The sequence below is a fragment of the Colias croceus genome, chromosome 13 (genome assembly GCF_905220415.1).
Source record: "Colias croceus chromosome 13, ilColCroc2.1".
Taxonomy (NCBI): domain Eukaryota; kingdom Metazoa; phylum Arthropoda; class Insecta; order Lepidoptera; family Pieridae; genus Colias; species Colias croceus.
The window spans coordinates 9344041-9371034 of record NC_059549.1 but is presented as its reverse complement, the minus strand read 5'-3'; the positions used below and the strand labels follow the sequence as shown (position 1 = coordinate 9371034).

The 26994-nt window shown below is 31.4% G+C and overlaps 1 protein-coding gene across 3 annotated transcripts in view; it reads right to left on the bottom strand.

Moving 5' to 3' along the window:
- LOC123696611 overlaps window positions 1-26994 on the bottom strand; it is a 77762-nt gene that overhangs the window by 49342 nt on the left and 1426 nt on the right. Inside the window, exon 1 of one of the 3 annotated variants that reach the window (XM_045642916.1) lies at window positions 24457-24803. The exons of 1 other annotated variant lie outside the window; for it this stretch is intronic. In XM_045642916.1, the coding sequence (XP_045498872.1) occupies window positions 24457-24513 (57 nt within the window). In that variant the 5' untranslated portion in view covers window positions 24514-24803. Of the gene's footprint in view, window positions 1-8123; window positions 8336-24456; window positions 24804-26994 lie in introns of those variants that run through there. One more of the 3 variants, XM_045642918.1, reaches the window with a different exon arrangement.

The following is a 26994-nucleotide window of genomic DNA, read 5'->3' as shown; positions in this document are numbered from 1 at the left end:
ATTGCAACTGTAAAGGTCCCCATTTGGTCTAAGTACGAAGCTAATGAGAATTTATTCTACTTTACTTTTTAAAAACAACAAGTACACCTATTTTGACTATTTTTGTAATATGTATACTCATTTCTTGGCTGAAATATTATAGAGAGGAAAATTTTATTGTTTGTCCATTTGTAATGAATGACATATTCTCGCGTAAATTTTAAAATATTATCTGACGAAAAATTTCACCTCCCCATAATATTACTTTTGATTTGTTATTAGTTACTTTTAATAAAATTTGGTACACTTTGATCGTGGTCACTCGTTACGTAAACTTCTAAATCTTCCTTACCTATATCTTTTACATTAAATAGTTTAATTTAATTCCTTTGTCACAAGCGAATAAATACCTTTAACCGCTTCAGCATTTCAATTAGCTAGAAAATCTAGTACATAAGTATCAGATATTTCGAAAGCTTTCGTACATTTTATAGTCTATTGAAGTCAGATCTGGCCCAGCGGGTCCCACTAAAGGTCATTTAACTTGCTCCATCTCTCTCTAATTCCATACTAGTGGTCAATTTCAAAAACGGAATTTCCTTTTTGATTTTAACTAGGATTACGATTGACTCAGTTCTACATTTATTGATATCGAAGGTTCATTTTAAAATAAATACCAAGTTTTATTGCCATGATTTTCATAATTTTCAAAGAATTTGAATAAATAAATGAAATGTATCGAATCCTAATACGTTTCTGTCTAAGTCTGTCTCAATTGTTTGCTATCTGTACTATGTAGTGACTATGTACATCGGTACATTTGACAGGCTGACTGGCCAGTTGTAAAAAATAAAAAATGAGGACCATAGTCTTAAACATAGTCAATAGACGATAGAGGTTTTCGAAAAAGTTTATAGCTGACTGGCCAGTTATAAAACATTAAAAAATTAGGACCATAGTCAATAAACGATAAGGAATTTCGAACTTTGTCCCGTGGGAGCGACAGTAGCGTTATGGCTGGCTGGTTGCCGCTCCTTGAGGAACCAAGGAATTTGTCATGCATAGCTACACTTTACATATATTTTCCATCTATTTTGTGTCTATTTATTCAACATCCTAAACAGGAACGTCGTTGTTTATAGGTAGAGAATAACTCTACCTAGTTAAGAATTATTCAGATTTTTTTTCATTTAACATACTTTTCTAAATAAGATTTTTTTTAAAGTTCCGCAAGAAGTATAATCAATTATCAACGTAGAATATTATGAATGTGGATTTATTTAAATAATACGTTCGGTAACTCTAGATTTCTCGAAGTGGCAACTTCAAAGCTCTTCCAAATAAATATAGAGAAATAAGCACTCATTTGATCTCGATTCCTCGAAGCTGTAACCCAAGCTGAAGCCATTTAACTACCGGGACGAATTAGCTTGGAGTTATAAGCCGAGAATTCTGTATAAAAACTTGTGTGAGCGACATTGTCTGGGTTGCAACGGATGTAATACGCAATCACGAACACAAAAAATTATAGCTTTTTAGACTTGAAGGAGTTTTTTTGCGTCAAAAAGTCATTGTAATGACACGTTTCGATTATATGCTGGTTTCAGTAGCAATTTTTTGTAGACCTTACAATTTTGTGTTGTGTTTAAAATTTAAAACATCGTTTTTACACGTTCTTTGAAGAAATAACTATGTTCAAACCACCGTGTTAAAGTGTGTCCTTAAATTGGACATTTACGGAACATTAAAACAACAAACATTTCGAAGTTGTGGTTCTAAATTCGAGTTCGATTCAAGTTCATAAAAACGACATGAAAATAATTAAAAAAAAATCACCAAATCTACAAGATCTGAAATAAATAAATAAAATAAACTAAAAATCATCGTTTTGGATAGTTAAAAAACAACGTTAATAAAGTGAAGTGCTCGTATAAACAACCGACATTCCACATTCATTGATCTTCTCTAATTAGTTATTTCCTTTTGTCCGTCTGTTTTCTTTCAAACGCTCCCTGTATAGTTACAATTAACCTAAAATTACTTTGACCCGAACGTATTTTAATAAATACATGAAGTATTTTAGTTATAAGCTAAGAATGTTTTTTCAGGCCTTTTTTATAGGTTATCTAGATTTGGGCTTGTTTTGTTCCATATAAATTCAGAATATATTTCAACCTAGGATTATTTACTTCTTTACTTCAATATTAAAGAGCGATTTCACAAAACTAAATCAAATTTCTTAAAAGTTTCCTTAATAATAAGATACACAATATATTTATGTTTCCAATGGCCAGTAAATTAAGCTATACGGCTTGGACAGCTATTCTAATCAGTCATGGTTAAAACTATGTTTAAACTTGCACTTGAGAGGCATTTAACTAAAAATAACTGTAAAACAGACAAAATATAAACATTCGGGCGTCAAGATCGAAATTAACTTCGTCTTATGCATTTCACTCATCCATCACTGGCAGCAGTATCCAACATCCACTGTCCACAGAACATTATCGTTACAGGATATTTTGACTTATTCCTTTCGACTCAAGGGTTAGAAAGGCCTGAACATATATTCATCACTGGCAGCAATATCCAACTTCCAAGGAATATTACCTTTACAGGATATTTTGACTTATTCCTTTGAATTTAAGGGTTAGGAAGGCGTGAATATATTGTTCGGTAAAATTTGGTAAGCTGGGTGTATATCTAAAGTTAGATTCGTAAGGAAGACTTAATTAAGAGTTACGACTGCTTTCGCTTTCAAAAGAATTATTGCTCAGACGTAGCACTCAATCTTTGTTTGGATTATAAATAAAATTGATTGTTTTATCTATTATTATTTTATTAAGTGTCTTACTAAGGGAGTGGCTGGGTTTATAGTACATACCTACATAATACAATAGATATTGTATGATATTTGTCATAATATACTTGAATTAATTACTCGTACAATCTGAGCCCTGTGATATATTTGAATCTTAGGCCAACAAATATTATGTTCATAATCATAATGAATGCAATGCAATTTAAAAATATTTCTTTTTACATTACCTAGGGCGGTAAAACTTTGACAAATTATTATAATATAAAACCCACGTTGAAATGCAATAATACGTAAGCAAAACGAATCATTATAGCATATTACGGGGACAATAATAATTTTTTACGGGGACAATAATATAATTAACCGACTTCAAAAAAGGAGGAGGTTATCAATTCGGCCGGTATATTTTTTTTTTTTTTTTTATGTATGTACACCGATTACTCCGAGGTTTCTGAACCGATTTACGTGATTCTTTTTTTGTTCGATGCGGGATGGTGTCGAATTGGTCCCATAAAAATTTTATTCGAATAGGCCCAGTAGTTTTTATTTTATGAGCATTTTTGTCTGTAGGTATTTGTAAATTTTGCAAGTGCAAGTTTGAAGTCGGTTGTTTTTAACGCAGTTATCACTTGTTTTGTGTTTTAAACTTTAAACTACACATATAGAAAAATCCCACGCAATTTTTGAGATGAACAAAGACTTACCTTCACACCTTCCGTGGGTGATATTAACGATTATAAATGATTTTTAAAAACCTTGATTGCTTAACAAAGTAAGATAAATTGTGTTTGCTATTATTCATTGATCTATTCATTCATTCATTTATAATGCACTAGCTTTCCGCCCGCGGCTTCGCTCGCTTTGTCTAAAACCTAATAAATTATATTTTAAAACCTTCCTCTTGAATAACTCTATCTACCTATTAAAAAAGCGCATCAAAATCCGTTGCGTAGTTTTAAAGATAAAAGGCTATAATATGTAAGTAAATATTTCTAAAAGTGTAAATGTAATGTAGTTAGTGTTCCTATAATTATTCTGAAACATTATTAAGACAACTTCTTATGACCTACTTTATTTTATTTATTTCAAAATTAAAATTCTAATTAGGCATATGAATATGAAAGAAAGTTCACATACAGACATAGATACATATATGTTAGCTGCATACATAAATCATTATTTAGCATGTATGTGTCGTGGTCATATCGTAGATTTGATCATTTCATGATATGAGTGGCCATTTCACGAAATGGTCGCATATCGTGAAATGGCCAACATAGTTTGATCAGATCGTTAAATCGTCAACGTTCCACGATTTGGTCATCCACATTTGGCCAGATCGTATAAAATATAAAGAGTCCATAAAATATAAAAAAATTCAGAATAACTATATTCTAAAAACTTGTTTAATGTCATTTAAGTTAGTGCCGCGGCAGCGGCCGGCGAATGCCAGAAGCGAATCGTTTTTGCAATAGAAAACAGTTAGGTTAGGTTAGGTTAGACTTTGATAAACAACGCACGAGCCGAGCGAGCAAAGCGAGCGTGCCGCGGCAGCGGCCGGCGAGTGACAGAAGCGGATCGCTTTTTAAAAAACAAACAATTATAATAATATAGTAGTAGTTTCTTAAATTATTTTATTTAAGTCGCATTTTTTCTTAAATAAGATATCCACATTTTCCATAGTACTCGTACCTCTTCGTCGTAAATTCTTTGCTATGACTTTCTTCATAATATTGTTATTAAACGAATTATGAAGTTTTTAACTGCGAATAATTTAATTTTCGCCAGCGGCCGCCATCTTATCACATAAACACAGAGATTGCAGCGCCTCTACCAACGATTAATGTAACTATTTTACGATATGATCAAATAATTTTGGTCATTTCATGAAAAAACCGTGCGTTAATTGGCCATATCGTGAAACGATTTCTTATCATTGATCTGCCCAAACCACATCATGATGTGGCCCAACTAAATTGGCCATTTCACGATATGCGACCATTTCGTGAAATGGCCACTCATATCATGAAATGATCAAATCTACGATATGACCACGACATATCATGTATGTAATAAAATCAATGATGACATGTTAGATGTTACCGATCACTCTTATCAAAAAAGATGGCTGGTAACAGATAACTAACTGGCAGATAAGGTATAGTACGTAATGGTTAAGTAATATCGATAGTTCTTGGGAAATTGGGAAAGTGAACTATCAGCTGATAAGAATTTCGTGAGAATATTAAATGAAGTTAAATTAAAGATAAATCAAAAACACATGTGGCCGAATCAGACTTTTTTTCTTATGTACATATTTTAGACAAATTGGGTAATATGGTTCTATGTTAAATACACCCAGCACAGCGTGTACTTAATAATGTACAACATTTCATTCAATGTTCTTTGATGTATGAAATTTCAAACTATGCTAACTGTTATACCTAAATAAAAATAAGCAAATATCGATCACTAATAGTTAGATATAATAAATAGTACCGTTCTACATCCACGTTAGATGAAGAGCGATGGCCGATGGCCTAGATACGACGATCGTAAGTCTAGATAACATTCGTTTTTGTTGTTAATTCAATTTTAAACTCTAAGTTATTCCGTTCCTAAGATGTAAAGCAAAATCTTAATATGAATAGCGCATTGAAATCTTCGCTAAAGGTTATATAAACTTTGAACTTGCTGTGCATGTGGTCCTTTCAAAATTAAACTTACTTAAACTTTAAAAAAACAAAATGATCAAAAAACAATATAAGGAAAACTCACAGTGTGTTTTAGTCCGTAAAACTCAAGTTGAAAAATTTAAAATACTTAGTCAACATTCATAAAATATTTATTACCTACCCCAAAAAATGGAAAGTTAGTCTCAGCTTAGTGCTCCTATAAAAAAAAAAACTATTTAACAAGATAAATGAGTCCATAAAAACTTAAATATTTAAAACGCATGCATCGCAGTGTGAGGAATAACAATTATATTTTCCGTTTTGTGATTACGTTGTATAAATTAGTTTCTATAATTAGATGCTTAAACGAATTCACTTATTGCTTTTTATCATGAGCGAATCTAATTATTTTCATCATTTAAAGTATTAAATAGGTAGGTATACATATATTTCAACGTTACCCGCGCTAAAATACAGATTATAATATCTAAATGTCAAACTGACAGCCGAATGATCGAAGAAAATATTTCTTTAATTTATGGATGTGTGATTGATGTGAATTTGTGACTGTGAGAATGTGGAGTAACTAAATATGGATTTTAGTTTTATTACCTAATTAACTATTAAGCTATTGTATAGCTTCTATTATGGCCTTGAGCGCGGGGACCGAATCGAGAAATTCCGTAACGAAAAAAACCTCACGCTCCCCACTCCGACGGGCGGAGGTGTGGCTTGAAGGCATAGCATGCAATAGCTTCACCGCGGCAGTCCCCTAGTGCCACACGTCTTTTTTTTTATTTGTTAATTTGCAAAAATAGGTCTTTTAAAATTATATTTTGCTTTCAAATATATCGATAAAAGTGTGCAGTTTATTTCTGACATAGGTAATTTGTTTGTATTAGTACCTACCTAGTACCTACCTACCTTATTTTGTCATATCAATCAGTAGCTTATAAAAAAAATCATCTTCATCCATAAAGAATTGAGAATTTAAATCAACTTTTCATACAATATGTAGAACAACGGTGAAGACTGTAAAGCATGCGTGAGTTATCTAGGTACCAATTTAATCTGTAAAGAATTCCGTTAACCGTTATTAATCATAATGGATAAAGATAATTGTCCATTTCATACTCTTTCATCGTTTTCCTAATTACTAGACCATAATGAAATAACGTATTTAATAAAGAAAAACTATTTTGCTACATACGAGTGCTTAAATTAGTGTAATTAGCTAATTGTATCGAAGCAAGAAGTAGGTTACTCTTTATTAGACTTTTTTTGAATTCTTTCGGGTCCAGTTCTTCCGATTCATTTATCTAAATATAATATAATATTATTATAATACATAATATTAAAGTTGTTAGTAAAATAAGGTTGTTGGCTAGCCAATTTTAGATAAAAACATAATATTAAACCGGATACAAAATAGAGTTTCCAATTCGGCACGTAAAAATATGTAAATTAATAGGATTGCAAAATATTTACATATGTATAACATATTAAAGCTACGTAACAATTCTACAAACTTTTACGTGTGTGTGTTTGTGTATGATGTGTGTGTAATCTGTGTATATTTGACTGGAGGTACCTATTGTATGTACTAACTAAATTAGCCTTGTTCACATTTTTGTAAGTTCTGTTATATATTAAACTAGCGGTCCGCCCCGGCTTCGCCCGTGGTACATGTTTACGTTTTCTCTACATAAGAACCATCCTCGTACTTCAAGGAATATAATAAAAAAAGAATTATCGAAATCGGTTCAGCCGTTCTCGAGTTATGGAATTACAACGAAAAGTGGCATTGATTTTTATATATTAGATATCGACATTTGTGGGAAGTTTTCTAACTTGGATAAAAGATTTCAAATACCACGATTTTGACATTTAAATACACCAAATACATCGAGATATATGTACTACGTAGTACATATATCTCGATGACCAAATATAGATTTATAATAAGTATATTTTTCCTTCAATGCATTTGAAGTTTATTTTTACACATAACACATTATTTTGACTGTATAATTAAGCGGTATTTAATGTTTTAACATCGTAATATGGGTAAATAGAAGGTCATATATTTAACAAGTGTTGTAACGTGACCGTGGGTTTTTAATGTGTAATTAGAATAACGGAAATGCATATGAGAGGTTATAAAAATGGCGCGAAGATTAAATGTCAGTTTTGCAAATAGATAAAAATAGGGACTGCATATTTTGTGCTGATGCAGATGTACGTAATTTTTTATGGAAAAGTTTGTGAAATAATTCCAATATGTTAGTTACGTGTAAACATTGAATTTGTTGAAATTGGGTTAATTGATTGTGGCGATTCAAAAATAATTATTAAATGAGGATCTCTAGATATACTTGGACATATTTTATATTTAATTGATTTGGTAATTGAAAAAGACTGTAGAAATCTACCAAATCCTTAATTTTCTTAAGTCCAAAAATAAGAAATATATATAAGTAATCAACTAATCCCCAAGTAGTTAATAGGTACAATTTTGAACATTCACAATCTTTTTTACTTATGAAACAAACATTAATAATATACAGTTTTTCAAAGGATGTTTGAAAACCAGTTTACATGCCCAATAGATACCTGTGCTTATCATCTACAAATCTTAAATTCAATACCTGTTTGATTGCGTATACCGCTAATCCTTAAATGTCAAAACACCAAACACAGATTAAAAAAGAACAAACTCATGCACTTCAAACTGGTGAGCGGATTCAAAATTTTTGAACGCAACAAATTTGAAATTGGAACGTGAATGTTTATACTTTATGGGTTAAAACATGGCCGCCAAGCAAGCAAGACGTCGCGCTCCGGTGGCGCGCAAAGAAATACTGCGGTGTCAAGGCAATATTCGCGAAGATTACATTACCTGCATGCTGTAGGAAATGCAAGATATTTTTGCAGGGAACACGGTCGATGACCTAGCATCTATGGTGATTCTGGCCATACCATAACCATAACTTTTAAGTTAACTCTTTCGTCTATGGTTTTTAAATAATCGTGCTTAAGTAAAAAGGTTTGACTGATGAATTTATTAACCTGCAGAAGCACTATAGAGATATACAACGAGACCACCAGCTTTTATTAGTTCCAGTTTGAGTCATGAAATCCAGCTGCTTACTGACCCATCTCCCTTAATTGTGTGAAATTAAAGTTATCATGATAAATAGTAACTGCTTTATCTGGAACATTGAGAAGCCTGCACATGCATACTGAATACGTTTTAAATGAAAAGGTAAAATGTCTTCTTATCCTTGTAAAAACATATTTTACAATTAAAATATATCGAGCTATTACTAGTTTGTCATCAATGTCTTAATAACTCTACCTAGATGATGTGTTTAAATTCAGTCCAATGAAGGTAAGGATTTAACAAATCTGCATAAAATTATAAAATAAGTTCAGGGAGTGCATTACAACGGCAACGCTGAAGACCTCTATTCCATAAGCCCTTACCGCGACCCAAGTTTCAGTAGGCAAATACATAGAAAACGTAATTATTTGGAAAAGGTCAGGCCGACGCGACGCGGGCCGGCAATGCACCTGTTATACCACCACTTTATAGGTGTGTTTAAGCGTGACCACATAACAGGTGGTCCGCAGTCCGCACGCTCCTATGCTTACTCTTCCAAATATTATAGACAAATCTGACCTGCTACAGATATAAGTAGGAACTAAGAAACAGGCAAGACTTTTAACAAATGCTGTTTTGTTTTTGAACATGAATACTAGCTGTTCTACGTGATTTCACCCGCAGTGCTCCGCTCCTGTTGGTCTTAGCGTGATGATATAATATAGCCTTCCTAGTTAAATGGGCTATCTAACTCCGAAAGACCTTTTCAAATCGGACCAGTATTTCCTGCGATTATCGCGTTCAAACAAACAAACTCTTCAGCTTTATAATATTAGTATATAATATTACACATTGAATTAATGACATTACAACCAGAACCATCATTTTATTTTTACTACAATTATGCCAAACCACAATTCGGCCAAATATCTCGATCAAGCCATTCTAATGCGTCTCAGTTTATCCAGTGCCATGATCTAGTTAACAAGTAATGGCCCAGTGGTTTGCCTCATTTGTGAAGGTTATGCATTCGCTTTTTGTCTCCAATGCAGTTTAGATTACTATATCTATATGTATTAAGAATTGTGATGTCATTTGACCATCATTGGAAGTTCTGATTCGAAGAACTACTGATTCGAATTTAAAAATCCTTTAGTTGGATAGTTTTGGAATGAAGGAATGAGGAATGCAATATGCAAAGGGCATATCTAGAAAGCACAATATGGAATATATCTTGAGAGTTGAGAAAAATATACAAAGAATATTTTTCGTAACTTTGAGTCCAATTCTGAAATTTCAAACACAAGACGAACGTGATACCTTTTCTCCTGGACTGATTATAAAATCACATTGCTAATTCAATAATTAATTAGAAGGGATGGAAATCCGGATCCAAGACAACATTCTAAACCTAGGTCAACAAGTACGATTTATGTTTAAGTGGAAAAACGTTAAATGTTCTGCATAATTCCTTGTAAAATACAATATTACATAAGCAATGGGATATAGGAAATAGTTCTCAAGGTCTCACAGCGACCTGCGCAGGCGCATACCGTGCGAAGCGTGACAGTGTTGTATTTAATTGTATTATGTAAAAAAATACTATTCTTTATATCTGTTGCAATAGTTACTTATGTCATATGTGGCTGTCAAGATTATGGTTTATTTCATATCCATGAAATTTTTTACGCATAGAACTTTTTTGACTACGTTGACGACAACCAACTTTATGAAAAATTGCTTAAGTCCTTGATGTAAAACTAGATTTCCGCCCGCGGCTTCGCCCGCGTTTGCAAAGGAAAACCCGCATAGTTCCCGTTCCCGTGGGATTTCCGGGATAAAAACTATCCTATGTGTTAATCCAAGTTACCCTCTATATGTGTGCTAAATTTCATTGTAATCGGTTCAGTAGTTTTTACGTGAAAGACAACATCCATACATCCATACATGTAGGATTAAATGTTGCCAAGCGCAGTCAGTGTATTGAATATAATGTGTCTAAAATGAATTGTATTTCATGAAATAATATGTGGGTATGAAATGGTAAAAGATTATGAAATCAATTGAAACCGAGGATGCTTCATACATTTTTTTCACACATTTAACTAATACTTTATCCGAGCCGTTCCCAGTGTGTATTCTTTCTTTATTATGTGAGAATAAATTGAAATTGCAATTAAACAAGATTTTTACCTAGACAACCTATTTGAAGGCAAAACAACAGGATAAACCAAACAAATATATTTAAGAAATTACCAGAAGTAACTCTCGGTCATATACTGTTTTAGATATAAAAATTTAACACGTTATAAATATGACCCATTATGTACATTATATGGATATGGGTATTTGACCGATTTATGACATGCACTGCTTTAATTGATATCAGTTATTTATTTTTTTCGTCTCATGTTTTTTATCGTATCACTTACAAAACTATGAACCATGCAGTAAACTCAAACATTGTTGTAGAAAAAGCTACAGTTATGATTAAAGCACGACCGCTTTAAACGGTTAAACTTTCAAACTTAATCATGGAACGATAATAAAATCAAATTTACATTCATTGCTGATTCAGTATGATAAAACATTCCTAGACACCTATTAGAAAAGCAATGTACGTCAACGGCTCTAAAAAGTTAAGTATTATGATACAAAAGCATAATGACGCAAAAAGTTAGGAATTCGCAATGTTTCGCAATTAGATAGAGACAAGCGTATGCATTTAAACAAGAGAGAAAGAAATAAAAAATAAGCATAATGAATGGGTATTAAATTTAATGCACTTTCATAATTAACTAACCGTTAGAAGTGTTTGTTATATTATACCCTGCTTAATTTATTATTTAGGTTAATCATGTTATAGCGTTGTAAAACTTTACAATGTACTGTAGAGGTGCTTATGAAGCAGCTGTTTTAAAAATTTAGATTAAGAATACGACATATTGAAGTTCTGTTTTCATGTTTTCACACATTTCACATCATTTCTGTTTTCTTTAATAAGAATCATAATGCACTGTATAGTGTATGATGGATTAATTTTTCTGATCAAACTTATAAAAAAAAAATGAAAAAAAGTTCCCTGAAAAAGTTCCCCTAGATTTATTCTCTGAATAGCGATTCTGAGGATTTATTCAACTTTGACATTGGCGTCCATCTTTTCTCGATACAGATTAATTATTAGGTATTTGTTCCATGTAGCAACTACCATCTTAATAATTATAGAAAGCAATTGTACCGAGCAAAGCTAAAATTTTAATAGTCAAAATCGATAAGTACCTAGATCCTACATAAAATGAAATTTCAAAAAGGTTTGTAAATAAGTTTGCGTTTACACAATAATTATTGTTTATACTTTATACCCAACCTGCATATTTTGGTGCTACCTTTTTGGAACAATAACACAATATTAGGTAGGTATATAAAATAATTCTTTATGATAAAATCTTTACATCAATTTGGAAGTACGAAGGTGAATTGCAACAAGGTCGTTGACGTTCCTTACATTTGGTATTAGGTATATTTGTGACAAGAATATTGCAAAATAATATAATATTATTTGTCCTATGCACAAGACAAAAATTTAGTTTTTTGAAAACATTACGATAAGAATAAACAACGCAGGTGAACTAAGTATGTAATTAACTTTACAAAAAAATAGTCTTGTTTAGTGGGCGTTAATTAATGACATTTGTTTTTTTTTAGAAAATAAAGGCATTGTTCGATAAATGGATGCTTACAGCTGTCGCTTTTTATACGTAAAATCAGCCAAGTGTGAGTCGGAATAGATCGCTGTGATTAAATTTATATTGTATTTTACACCCTAGAAAGTAAAAAAAAAAAAAATGCAAAATAAAATCTAAAATGACGCTCCTTTTTTCAATCTATACTAATATTATAAATGCGAAAGTAACTCTGTCTGTCTGTCTGTTACTCAATCACGCCTAAACTACTGAACCAATTTTCATGAAATTTGATATGAAGATATTTTGATACCCGAGAAAGGACATAGGCTACATTTTATCCCGGGAAAATGACGCAATCCCGGAAATCCCACGGGAACGGGAACTATGTGGGTTTTTCTTTGACTGCGCGGGCGAAGCTGCGGGCGGAAACCAAGTTGTTATATATTTTGTAATCGACTTCAAAAAAGAGGTTCTATTTTTAACCGACTCCTACACTATGTATTTTTATATTGCGCGTACTGTGACACTGTTCTTACTTCATATTACCTACTACGCAAAATTACGACTGACGCCAAAAAATTCAATATCAACATGAATATTAGGAATACAAAAGTAAATATTATATTTTGAGGCACATATTATGTACAAGCAATGCACATATACATAACTACACGATTGCTAATGTAACTTTGCAGGCGTAGGATTTTTTGTTGAAGATATTTTCTATGATAAAGTATTAAAAATATTTTGATTATATAATATTTTATATGATATTAAGATTATTTATTATTATGCTATTAGATATTCGTGTATAAAATATGTTAAAAACTATTTTTTAAACAAATTGGATAATTGCAAGTTTAAATCGAATACTATTTCTGCATCAAGCGTAATATGCAACATAGGTAATTATAAAATTTTAAAAAATATTTTCAGTAACTTTTGTTGCACAAAAATTATTTAAGAAATAAATGCATAAACATCGGAGTCTTAAATTACATAAACAAATGAAGATCATCATGCAAAATTCAGACACTTATTAATTAAATCAATACTTTTACACCTGTAGGTAACTGGTATTTTAGCATATCATAGTCATTAATCGAAGAAATTGGACATTCAAGAATACAAGTCAGTATTGTGTCATTTTGAAATTTGGAAGTTACGCAACTTATGAATTCATTTACAATCGGTACTAGAAAGTTATTAAAAGGGAATGTAAATAACGTCATTCAAATTGTAAATATTGGATAACTTTCGTTTTTAATGTTTTGCAAGATAAGTAATATGCGCCAATTTTATTACATTCTTGGTATGGCAAGTTTATTTAAGATTAATAATATTAAATATCGTCTGTACCTAACTAATAAAATTTATCGTCTAGGTGGAATAGAAAGCTGACTAGTCGATTCTTAATTATCGATTAGATTAATTAGATAATCTAATCAACACCAGCATATAATAAATCCATTTTGTTTTCGCGAAAAAGTCATAAACATCTTCACGTTCTTATAAACTTTCTTTAATTATATTTTAGTAGGAAAGTAGGCTAACATAATGCACACGATAATTGTTGTTTTTATTGTTCAAAAAACTGACACAAAACGGGCAAATAATCTAGATACCTACTAATATTATGAAGCTGAAGAGTTTGTGTGTTTGTTTGAACGCGCTAATCTCGGGAACTACTGGTCCGATTTGAAAAATTATTTCGGTGTTAGATAGCCCATTTATCGAGGAAGGATATATGCTATATATCATCACGCTAAGACCAATAGGAGCGGAGCAAAGCTAGTGAAGCAATAAAACAATAGAAGATAACTAATTATTCCCCCCTTATGTTAGATTGTCAAGAAAATCGTATTGAGTAAACGGGCACATAAATCAAATGGGTCGAATCGGTCAAATGCGTCAAAACAATGGTGGTGAAAGTTGTGAAATTTATTTTGAGAAATTATGCGCGACGTATTTTGATACGTGAATTAATTTTTGTATTTGTTGATTGTGATATTGTATGCATTTTTCGTGTAGAGCCTTTGGATATCTATAAAATATTGAAAGCGAAGTTCCGTGTCCCCTTGTTGAAACGTATCGAGTTAGGTTTCTTTTTGGTAAATGATAAAACGATTCAAAAGTTCTTCTAGAAGAAGTCTAATTGAACAAATAAATGTTTGAGTTTACGGGTAAGTAGAAAATCAATTTAGGTAGGATGGTCTTTCTCATTTCCAGATAAGAGAACCCATAGGTAGACCTGTGTTTTTTTCTGCTGTATAGATTGATGTGATGAATTTCAGCATTTTATTAGAGGATATGAAAAAGGTAGGCCTTTTGTTCTGAAATCAAGAGACGTTATGGGATAAAATAGGTTAATAATTGGATTGTTAATGAACGAAGCAGCCGGCACCAAGAAGTTATGAAATAAAATATATTGAAAATAATATAAAACTCATAAATCGTTATATATGTGATTTATGAATAACGGAAGGAATTATATTACAATTTATATGCATATGAGTTGTACGGAAAGCGTAAATAACACACATTTCTTCGACTGGTTTTAAGTTTATTTTGCAATACCCAACATTATTTTAATATTTTATTAACATTATCAACAAGCTATACGATTTCGTTTGTCACAAAATAAAATAAGTTATGTGATTTGATTCTGAACTATAAGTACTTACGTACCTAAGTTACATCTATGTAATTTTATTATTCTTGCAGTATTGTTATATTATGATGGCTCATAAAAGTGAAATTTTATCATTTTATAAAATTGATATTACAACTGTTCATTTTTTCTGTGTGTCACGAGCGTTAGCGAAATCTAGTTGTTGTGTTAATTTATAAATTAACTATATTTCCGCCCGCGGCTTCGCCCGCATTTGCAAAGGAAAACCCGCATAGTTCCCGTTCCCGTGGGATTTCCGGGATAAAAACTATCCTATGTGTTAATCCAAGTTACCTTCTATATGTGTGCTAAATTTCATTGTAATCTGTTCAGTAGTTTTTACGTGAAAGAGTAACAAACATCCATACATCCATACTTACAAACTTTCGCCTTTATAATATAATATATTAAGATGAATTCAGACTTATTAGTTATTTTCAATTTATTTAAAACTAGAGGTCCACCCCGGCTTCGCCCGTGGTACATATTTCGCAATAAAAGGTAGCCTATGTCCTTTCTCGGGTATCAAAATATCTCCAAACCAAATTTCATGCAAATTGGTTCAGTAGATTAGGCGTGATTGAGTAACAGACAGACAGACAGAGTTACTTTCGCATTTATAATACCAATTATTGCATTCAAATGTTCTCCAAGATAGTATAAATTCATAATACTTATAGCGTAAAACCATAGAAATCCGAATAACAAACTGTTATTTAGATTTGTACGCGTATAAAACCGACGGGCTCTGGGCTCTAGCTTTGATTCCTAGTGCTTATAGAAAAAAAATGTCTCGACCAGGCAGGACACAGAGGGGTGATCGTTGCCGTACTCTCAAACTGATCGTATTCATCTGCCCCATAGCCCAAGGGGAGGCGGGTTATCATTTTTATAAGTCGTTAATAAAAATGTCATAAGTCTTTTACTTGTACCAAAACAAAGTATTGCGTAAACCAACACCTTTCTCACAACCTTTCAACCTATTCAACGACACTCTATTATAAACCTTATCGCTAGTGCTATAAGCTTGATTATAAGTTAGCAAAGTATTGTTGTGGCTAATGATATTTTAGACGGCTATTAACTGTACTATAGACAGACCTTCTGATCCTATTCAATGACGAGACACTTTCACGTAAAAATGATTATAATAGTATTAAAATTACGCACTGAAGATTAAAATAAGATACATGTATTTTTGGTTCGAAAACCGATCTACCATTGTGCTGTATATTATCTCCTTAGGGTCAGAAAGAAGATTTAAAGGACTTACAATTTTTTCGTTAAAATATCTATTAAAATTAAAATAGCTATCCTGTACAATTTTTTCATCTTTTGTTATACACTGTAAACTCCAAACTGAACATACATTATTGTACCCATATGAAATTCTAATTCCCTTACAAAAACATTTCTAACAGGATAGGCTTCACCGCAAATCATAATCCGTTTGCCACAGTTACGCAACGGGTTGCTATGCTCCGATTCTCTCTGGGTAATGGGCTTAGTATTTGCATTAATGTTACGGAATTCCTCATTATTTTGCTCTTCAGAGCTGATAATTGCGGTACTAAGTGGAATAGACTTTGATCAAACTGAAGTGGAGCGGATAGTGTGGTGTAAATGGAATTGAAATTGGGGTAAGGACTGATATAGAATGTAGAAGTTGTGACCCGTTTGATTAAATCTACTAACCTATAAAAGAGATATTTGCTTATGTTACTAATTTCTTTTATAAGGAGTTTCTTTACATAAGGACACATTCGATGAGAACATATCGAAAAAGCTCGTTTTAATGTTTCGAAAATATGTTAAAAAAAACAATGAAAGGACAATGAAAAGATGTACAGTATCATCTCCGATCTATGAATAGATTTAACCCATTAGGTCAACGACATTCGACAGGGAATTAGTTCTCCCTTGAGGATATATACTGCTATGGCCAAGTGCAGGGTTATGATAGCCTAACTACACTGAAGTAATGATATTAAGTACCGTGAATTTTAGACAGAATGACCTACAACTAGGTTAGCTCCTACAAAGCATTTGCGTCGAAAAGAGGATATTAGCACTTTTTCATTATTCATCACTTTTACATTATTTTCATATAGCAAATGAAAACTGATGATGAACTTCGTAAACAAACGCAATAATTGAATGACAGGTTCACTCGTTAATTCAAATTAAAAATTCATACAAATAAATCAAGGTATCTTCATAATTTCCTAGTATTAAATCAAAGTTATACAATAGAAAATAGAAGAGTTAGTAAACAATTATTTATTATAGCAACACTTTAACGTTTCATAATTAACTAGAACAATAAAGGCATAGATAATATAATACTATTTAGGTAAGATTCATCGATGTTTTAAAGTGGAACGGCCTTTCGTATCGCGGAAGTATTGCCAGCATGCAAATTATGCGGGTATTAATATAATGCATGCTATTTATAATAACAATTTAAATGGAGCAACATCCACTTAAAAAGGGTATTTATGATAGCTTTTAAGTACGTTTTAAATTATGTGAAAGACCAAAAAGTAGTTAGTTACCTGTCTTTCAGTTTAAAGGCAAAACATATTTTAAAACTTAAATATGGCAACAGTAATTATGGAATTTATTATTATAGATACGTAGTTTTAAGGCATAAGCAGGTATAATTTATTAAAATGTGAGATTTTCATATCCTTTAGGATATGATGAAACATAAAACACATAATTATAAGCAATAAATAAGTTTTAGATGCTTATACCGATTCAATTCCGAATGTTTTAGGAAAAATTTGAATAAATTGATAAACTGACCTCGACATCTAAATCAATTAGGTGGGTAGGAAATAGGAATTAATAATAGCGCTTTAGGTACCATGTTTTACTCAAACTCAATTTTATTAGTCATGTCTTCTTTATAGCGCCTTTAATCCTCATAAAACGTAGTAACTATTTAGATGAAGTATAATCACTGGGTTAGAAAACAGTTTACCGATAAGGGTCAAGAGATGATCGGACAAAAATCTCTACATTTTGAAGAAAATTTTCATAAAAAATGATGATGATGTCCCAAAAAGCTGTACTATGGGTTCTTAAGCGTATAGAATTAAAGTTTCTTGCACATAAAAAGTATATCTCTGTTAACTTTATAAAAAACAAAAACCTGATGACACCAGAGCTCCCGGATGCGGTGGAATCAAGAGTAGGTATTGTGTTCCTCATAAAAACGGGACGCGAGTGTTGAATGGTAAGTAATGAAAGAGTGATGTTATGAGAGTTAAATTAATGAAGAAAAGGTTATTTTTAAATACATGCTTGCAAATATTAAAAGCTAGCTATTGCATAGCTTCTATCACGGGCCTTGAGCGCGGGGACCGAATCGAGAAATTCCGTCACGAAAAAACCTGACGCTCCCCACTCCGACGGGCGGAGGTGTGGCTTGAAGGCATGCTATGCAAAAGCTTTACCGCGGCAGTACCCGAGTGCCACACGTCTTTTTTTTAAATTGGGGATAGGGAAGCGATGGACCACAATCTCGCCTGATGTCGTGATGGAACGCGCTTCCCTAGAAGGTACCTGTTTACTCTACGCTTGAAGACCCCCATATTGTACTCGTCGGGGAACATCGCATACCTACGCATCGAATTGTGATTCTTACGTCGTTTTTAGCAACATCGACGAAGATAAATGATTTGCCAGGTAAAGGTAAATAAACAAACACATAAATCTAATCCTTGATGTTTATATGTTAAGGTTGTATTGCAATTTATATTTTACTGCACCTATGTCTGAGTAAATACTTACTCATGTTACAAAACTAAAGTTTACAAACATGTTTTTATCTCAATTACACATAATTTTTTACGACTAAACTAAAACATATTAAAAATAATAAGATTTTTTGTTTCTTTCGATCCTTAAATCCTACCCGACCGATTTTAAAAACTATTTTTAACGCGAGAAAAGCCAGTCCAAGCGCCTAGTATGTAAATATAGGCTTGGTTCCGCAGCATTACTCCATAGTTCCGATTGTTGTTATACTAGTTTCATAAACAAATAGTAACCTTCAAAATATTAATTAACTACGCTAATTTTGCTTTCCCCATATTGTAGCACGTTAATATATGCATAATATATTGCTACATTTATGGCAAGTAAGTGCAATTTGCTGGCAATATGTTCATGACAGGAGCGTTGCAGTTTCGCAAGTGGAGGCCGTGTACGAAACGCGATGTGCATACTTAATCATGTTTATAGACTTGTAACGACGGCTTATGTAGGTTTTTTGAAGGTACTGTTATTTCTGGGAAATTGGGATAGAGGCAAATATATTTTGAGAAATAGCCTGGAGACTGGACCCGAAAGTTGTAGCTCTCTGTTTGTAAAATAATTTCCAAAAATTGTCAACACTATCACGAGAAATATTGACATAAAATCAACGATTAGTTTATAATATGTTTGCGTACCTACTTCTAAACGGATTTTAGAAGTCCGTAACTAAAGTATCTGTGAGGGTAGCGATGCGGCTTGATGAGGCGATTTGTGAAGCGACAAGCCGCACGAAGAAAATTGACCCGTGGCCGTGTGTATAACTAAGGAAAATGCAATAAAGGTATTGGCCACAATATCGGAGTCCTGTGTTTTTACATTTGTTTCTGATACCGATTTAAACCTAACATCAGAAATTAAATATCTGAAATGTGAGATTAAGCAAAGTTTTATGTATCGTTTGGTATTGTGTATAGTTTTGTGATTTATGCTTTAAACATAGATTACTTTTAAAATGATAATAATTAATTGATGAAAATAATTAATATTAACAACTCTACATTTATCTATTTTGAATTTACCAAGAGACTAGCAAGGTCGTCAAGTTACTAAAACCCAAGCCATAAAAGGAGCCGAATAACAACAATTATATCGACATAAAATTACTAAATTGGATATATCAAGCTTTGTATTGTTGCAAAATAAAAAGGAATTAATTAAATTAGGAGTACCGTTTATATATTATACGAAAGTTACTACTGAGCTTTTTGTGCTTTTAATTTTGCCGAGGAGAAAATCTGATCTACTTCTCTCTAAACTGTTTATATACTAATTTCAATAAACAATAAAATATTCAGTAAGTTTCTTGAAATTTTAATTACAAAACAATAAAATTAGGTACCTAAGTATTTACACTGGGAACATAGCTTTCGTAATTTACTAAAATACTTTTACTATCGAGCATAGTATTGTTATTATGTTATCTGTGCTATCGGCATAAAATATCTGTATATCTTGACTGTAAGTTGTAACTGAAAACGGAACCTCTCTTTAAAATCCTATGTTATTAATTGTAACATATAAATTTTCACACGCAATGCCATCGATAGCATACTTGTATTACAACATGGCGACCTTGCTATGTCTTTAGATTCGTACTTGTTAACTAAACATTCTCTTTGTCGATCGTAAATATTATTACCATTTATAATTAGCTTTGATTATTTCGAAAATTAGAAAAAGTATGGACATTTGTCGTTTTCAAATATATACATAACAGCACAATGTATGGATGATAAACGTTTGAGTTTGAATTATTGTAGATTTCAAATTTTTATTAATATACCCGCAATTAAATAAGCATGTAATCATAATCAAGTGTTGAACGACTTGAACCAATAATGATCTTGCGCCAGCTATTTGCAAATACCTTTGTATTTTCATCCCCTATTTCAATACCGGAAGGAAGTTAGCGCGGAAAGTTTTTTTTTTATTATTATTAATATCTCAAAAAATTGCTCCTTAAATGCTCCATCAGAATCTGTAATTGCTCCACTTCTATAATTATTAGTTTATTTATAATTAATTTTTAAAAAAAACCAAATACTGAAAACTTGATTTCCCTATAGAATGAAAAATATTCACTTTTCATAAAAAATTTTTTTCCAGAAAAATTGCTCCCGATTTGCTCTATCAATTACAAAAAAAATTATTTAATTTTGATAATTTTTACAATAATTAACTGAAAAACTATGTTTGCATAGTAAACTACTGCGCTGTGACGTCATCAATTATTGTCGTTGCGACGCATAAGGGCACTATTTACATGTATCAGCACTGCAGCGATATGTATAGACCTTAATGTTTATGTTTTCTTATTTATATTATTCACTAGATTTCCGCCCGCGGCTTCGCCCGCGTTTTCATAGGAAAACCCGCATAGTTCCCGTTCCCGTGGGATTACCGGGATAAAACCTATCCTATGTGTTAATCCAAGTTACGGTCTATCTGTGTGCTAAATTTCATTGTAATCGGTTCAGTAGTATTTGCGTGAATAAGTAACAAACACACACACATCCTCACAACTTTCGCATTTATTATATTACTAGCGGTCCGCCCCGGCTTCGCCCGTGGTACATATTTCGCAATAAAAGGTAGCCTATGTTCTTTCTCAGGGTCTAAAGATTGTCTGTGCCAAATTTCATCAAAATCGGTATAGTAGTTTATGCGTGAAAACCATACATACATACATACAAACCTTTCCTCTTTATAATATTAGTATAGAAGTATAGATTAGTAGGATGGTATTACTTAAAAGGTTATTAATTATTATCATGTAATTATTTGGTTCTGATCACAGATCACAGAAACTAAAGGGTTCTGATGATAAGAATAATAAGAAATAATTATAATTTTTGTTTTATTGAGTCTTCAAGTTAGGATTGCAGGTTCGAATGATAATAATTTTTGTGTATCATCGTATATATTACATATAACATAATATGGAGACATTTCATCATGTCCACAACAATATCAAGGTTAGTAATAAATATTTCTACTATCAATTATCATCAAAGTATTAAATCGGTAATAAGTATTTTTATAATTGAATTTGAATTTCTGTTTACTATAAGAAAAATTAATAGGCACTTTTTATTTTAGGGTGTGAAGGGATTCAGTCAAGGAGTTTTAAATTATTGAAGAGTGGTAATTATTTAGAAGTAGGGTTCGCGAAAAAATTGAGCCCTACTTTTATATAATCACCTGAAAATTTTTCACTAGAGTATCAATAATAAAATATGTGCTAATTATAAAGAATTTTATTTTTGACAAAAGGTTTTACATACAAGACATAACTGCGCTAAAAACAATCGACTTCAAACTTGCACTTGCAACATTTACAAATACAGACAAAAATGCTCATAAAATAAAATACTGGGCCTATCCTAATAAAATTTTTATGGGACCAATTCGACACCATCCCGCATCGAACAAAAAAAGAATCACGTAAATGATTTATTAAATAATTCACAAAACACGAAGATTGAATTTGATATTTTTGGTTTTATGACATTCAAATGCTTTATAAATATAAATTTATAAATATAAAGAATATAAACATTCGATCACGAAATTATGCCGTGATCGAATTTTTTCTATTCTTTATAAATTTATAAAACACGAAGATTTTAAAAATGTAACCAATGAACACAATCAATATTAGATTAATTGTAATGGTGTATAAAAAGTATTATGTCCTATGGAATTCTACTATGGGGCAGGGCAGCAGATATAGAAACTACCTATATTTATCTTACAGAAAAGAGCCATTCGCTCTATATATAATTTACGTGCTCGGGACTCGCTAAGAGATCTCTTTAAGAGTAAGTGAATATTTTTCATTCTATAGGGAAATCAAGTTTTCAGTATTTGGATTTTTTTTTTTAAATTAATTATAAATAAACTTATAATTATAGAAGTGGAGCAATTACTGATTCTGATGGAGCATTTAAGGAGCAATTTTTTTGCAAAAAATTTTTTTATGAAAAGTGAATATTTTTCATTCTATAGGGAAATCAAGTTTTCAGTATTTGGATTTTTTTTAAAATTAATTATAAATAAACTAATAATTATAGAAGTGGAGCAATTACTGATTCTGATGGAGCATTTAAGGAGCAATTTTTTTGCAAAAAAATTTTTTATGAAAAGTGAATATTTTTCATTCTATAGGGAAATCAAGTTTTCAGTTTTTGGATTTTTTTTTTAATTAATTATAAATAAACTAATAATTATAGAAGTGGAGCAATTACTGATTCTGATGGAGCATTTAAGGAGCAATTTTTTCGCAAAAAATTTTTTTATGAAAAGTGAATATTTTTCATTCTATAGGGAAATCAAGTTTTCAGTATTTGGATTTTTTTTAAATTAATTATAAATAAACTAATACTTATAGAAGTGGAGCAATTACTGATTCTGATGGAGCATTTAAGGAGCAATTTTTTTGCAAAAAAATTTTTTATGAAAAGTGAATATTTTTCATTCTATAGGGAAATCAAGTTTTCAGTATTTGGATTTTTTAAAAAATTAATTATAAATAAACTAATAATTATAGAAGTGGAGCAATTACTGATTCTGATGGAGCATTTAAGGAGCAATTTTTTTGCAAAAAAAATTTTTATGAAAAGTGAATATTTTTCATTCTATAGGGAAATCAAGTTTTCAGTATTTGGATTTTTTTAAAAATTAATTATAAATAAACTAATAATTATAGAAGTGGAGCAATTACTGATTCTGATGGAGCATTTAAGGAGCAATTTTTCTGGAAAAAAATTTTTTATGAAAAGTGAATATTTTTCATTCTATAGGGAAATCAAGTTTTCAGTATTTGGTTTTTTTTTAAAATTAATTATAAATAAACTAATAATTATAGAAGTGGAGCAATTACAGATTCTGATGGAGCATTTAAGGAGCAATTTTTTGAGATATTAATAATAATAAAAAAAAAACTTTCCGCGCTAACTTCCTTCCGGTTATTTCAATCCTTATAAATGTTACAGACAACTTACCGGAATTAAAATAAATATCTACCTAATACCTATGTTATAATATTGGAAAATTATCTCTATGTAAATATTTCAGTCTGAAAGTGCGTGTCGTAGTTTAACTTAGCAATAAATTAAATAAAATACAAAATAGTTTGTTATTCAACGACGACCGCGACGTAAACATACTTGTATAGAATTATGCAATAGAAGTTGAATGTTGGCAGCGAAATTTTTAATTAATTATCTATAGTCAACAGCTAGCTTTCTTGGATTATATCATCGAGTATTTGCTGTCGACCATTAATAAAAAATGCAAACGGCAGAAAAGCTGACACCATAAATCTATAGGTACCGACTAATATTATAAAGCTGAAGAGTTTGTTTGTTTGTTTGAACGCGCTAATCTCGGGAACTACTAGTCCGATTTGAAAAATTCTTTCGGTGTTAGATAGCCCATTTACCGGGTTATATATCATCACGCTACGACCAACAGGGGTGGAGCCACGGGGGTGAAACCGCGCGGAGCAGCTAGCTTATAATATGTAAGGCAAAATAAGAACCGCAAAACAATGACTTTATCATGGAGTATTATAACTTAGAAGCCCTTGGGATAATTCGAATACGATAAAAGGTTAGTTCTATAAGGTCATATCCATTGGCATAGGGCATAGATTATAAATGCCCTAGTCAACACGGAAAGTGAAAGTGACTTACCTCGAAGTCGTTACGATCCCGCACCACCATTACTTTTTTGAAGAAAATCTGGGGCATATCGTCACCTTTAATTCCACCACAATTATATTTAATTAAATAATAATAGTTTCAAAATCACTTTAAAACTTTTTTGTCCGCATATATTTGGCTGTATAGGTACGCAAAAGTCACTGTCATTTTTTAATGTCATTTATTGGCGCGAATTTTATGATTTTTTTTAATTTTTCACCTTCCACCGTGCACTATCCAATTTAGATTAAATTAAATATTTCTTGAATTTTGCATGCAAAGCAGTTGTTATATAAAATTTTGACACGGAACGTTGCCTTCTAACGTTGTGTATTGGACTAACCACAAACAAGTATAATGTTTACAAGTACGAAATGCCGACTTGGCTTGGCACTGTTGCAATATGTATATTTTCTATCACAGATTTGGTCTTTATTTTGTAAACGGTAAGGTGTAAATTTGATAGTCATAGCTTGCAAAATTCGTGTCGATAACCGTTTGGCCTGACTATTGCGATACCTTGACTATATGAGATCAATCCCGATTGATTTACTATATTCAGAATTTGTTACTTATGTCGAACGTGTCATATTGCTCAACTATGCTATAAGTAAATTGCAATATTTGCAATATTTCTAGAAACGTTTCATTACAAGATAATATTTCATTTAAAACACTCTACAATCGAGGCATGCCTTTCTTTTGCCGACAAAATGAAAACTCCATCTTCCTCGAGAATAGAAATGTGTCTCTATTTTTATTAATTTTCTTTTCTTTGCAATATCGCAAAATAAAAATTATCTTGAATTACTTACTTAGGTACTTAAAAATAATTTGGTATTTATGGCTCTGTCCAAAAAAATTATACGCTCTAATAAGTATGAAAGAGTTCAAAATTTCAATGTTTGTTTTAAATTAAAAACCTTATTCATCGCTAAATAGGTCACAACATCCTTTTCAATACTGCTGATACTGGATAGTATGTAATAGTACAAAGGTATTGTATACGGCGTATACAATATCCAAAAAGATATTCGTGTAGTAGGTATATTACGCAAAAGGTGGTACGGAATTATGCACAGAGCAGGGGCGTAGCTACCGCCGCGGCCGTATCTGCCGTATCAATTATACGGGGCCCCCGCCCCAAGGGGGCCCCCAACGTGCGCTTTTTTGAGAAATCTTTACCCTTCCTAAGGGCACCCAAACAAATTTTTATACGGGGCCCCGCCAAGGCACTTTACGCTTCTGGCACAGAGCGAGTTTATTTACCATGCAAAAACATCTTTTTGGATATTTACTACATTTTTACATCCTAAGGATGACTTTTTAGTGATCCGAATAATTATGTTAACATTTACGTAATTATTTTATCACTAAAATACATACATGCGGATATTCAACGTTGTTACGGAACCCTACAGATCTTTTCACTTCTTTTTTATCGATATATAAAACCTTTTTACTATATTTAGCTGCAATAAACTCGTTGCTATTCAGAAGAAAATTCCACTTTCTCTGAGCATGTAGTTTATCCGATTTTAGAAGCAGTTAGCATATTAAAATGGTAACGATGCGTGTTGAACGTTTCCTGACCAATTTGCATATTTGTCTGTTTTTAAATATTTATATTGAAGATTCTATTTCAGTTTGTTTTGGTCCATAAATAGAACGTTTTGTAAGAAATTTTCTTTCGTGTAGATACCTACATTTCGTGTAAGTATTTATTGTATGCATGAAGTTTTTAATTAATTAAGCAATTGCATAATAAGAGAATAGGTAAATGGGAAATTCACTACGAATTGAGAATGTTTGTCATACCTATTTGGATAAAAAATATCGACAGGTTCAGGGACGAAAAAAAATTAGGTATTTAAAAAAATGGGGATACTTAACCCCTTTAATTACAGAAATAAAACTACCGATTTATTCCCAGAGAAGATATTGTATACTCATATTAATTTATTGCCTATGAATTCTTGCCAATAATTGTAATTTTAACTACTTATTATTAATTGTTAATGAAGTTTGAAATCTGTAATTTTTACGGTTAACGCCTGCGCGTTTACTTTAGCAATATTGTAGTAATGTGAAATGAAATATTTATTGCGCACTCAATTAATAATATAAGCCTGTTTTAATTGGATTTTCTTTAAATTTATATTGCAATGGCTAAAACCGATTTCGTCAACAAATTTTATTCTAACCAATGATGTAAAAAAAAGGTGATCCCAATATTTTTTATTTGTTTTTATTGAAGGAAATGGTAAAATAATAAAAAGTAATCGTCTCAGAATCTCTAAAGTACAAGTAAATAAATATAATAATTTTACAGTTCCTACGCAATATAAGTATGAAGACATCTTGCAAGGTAACCAATAACTAATGCGTCTATAAAACTGGGATATTTACATTTAATATTTTAATAATTATGTACTTAGGTAGTTACTTAATGACCAGGCTTTTCCATAAACATTGTATTAAATTTTTAATTAATTGTTGCTCTAACGGTAAAAATAATAAAAACAATAT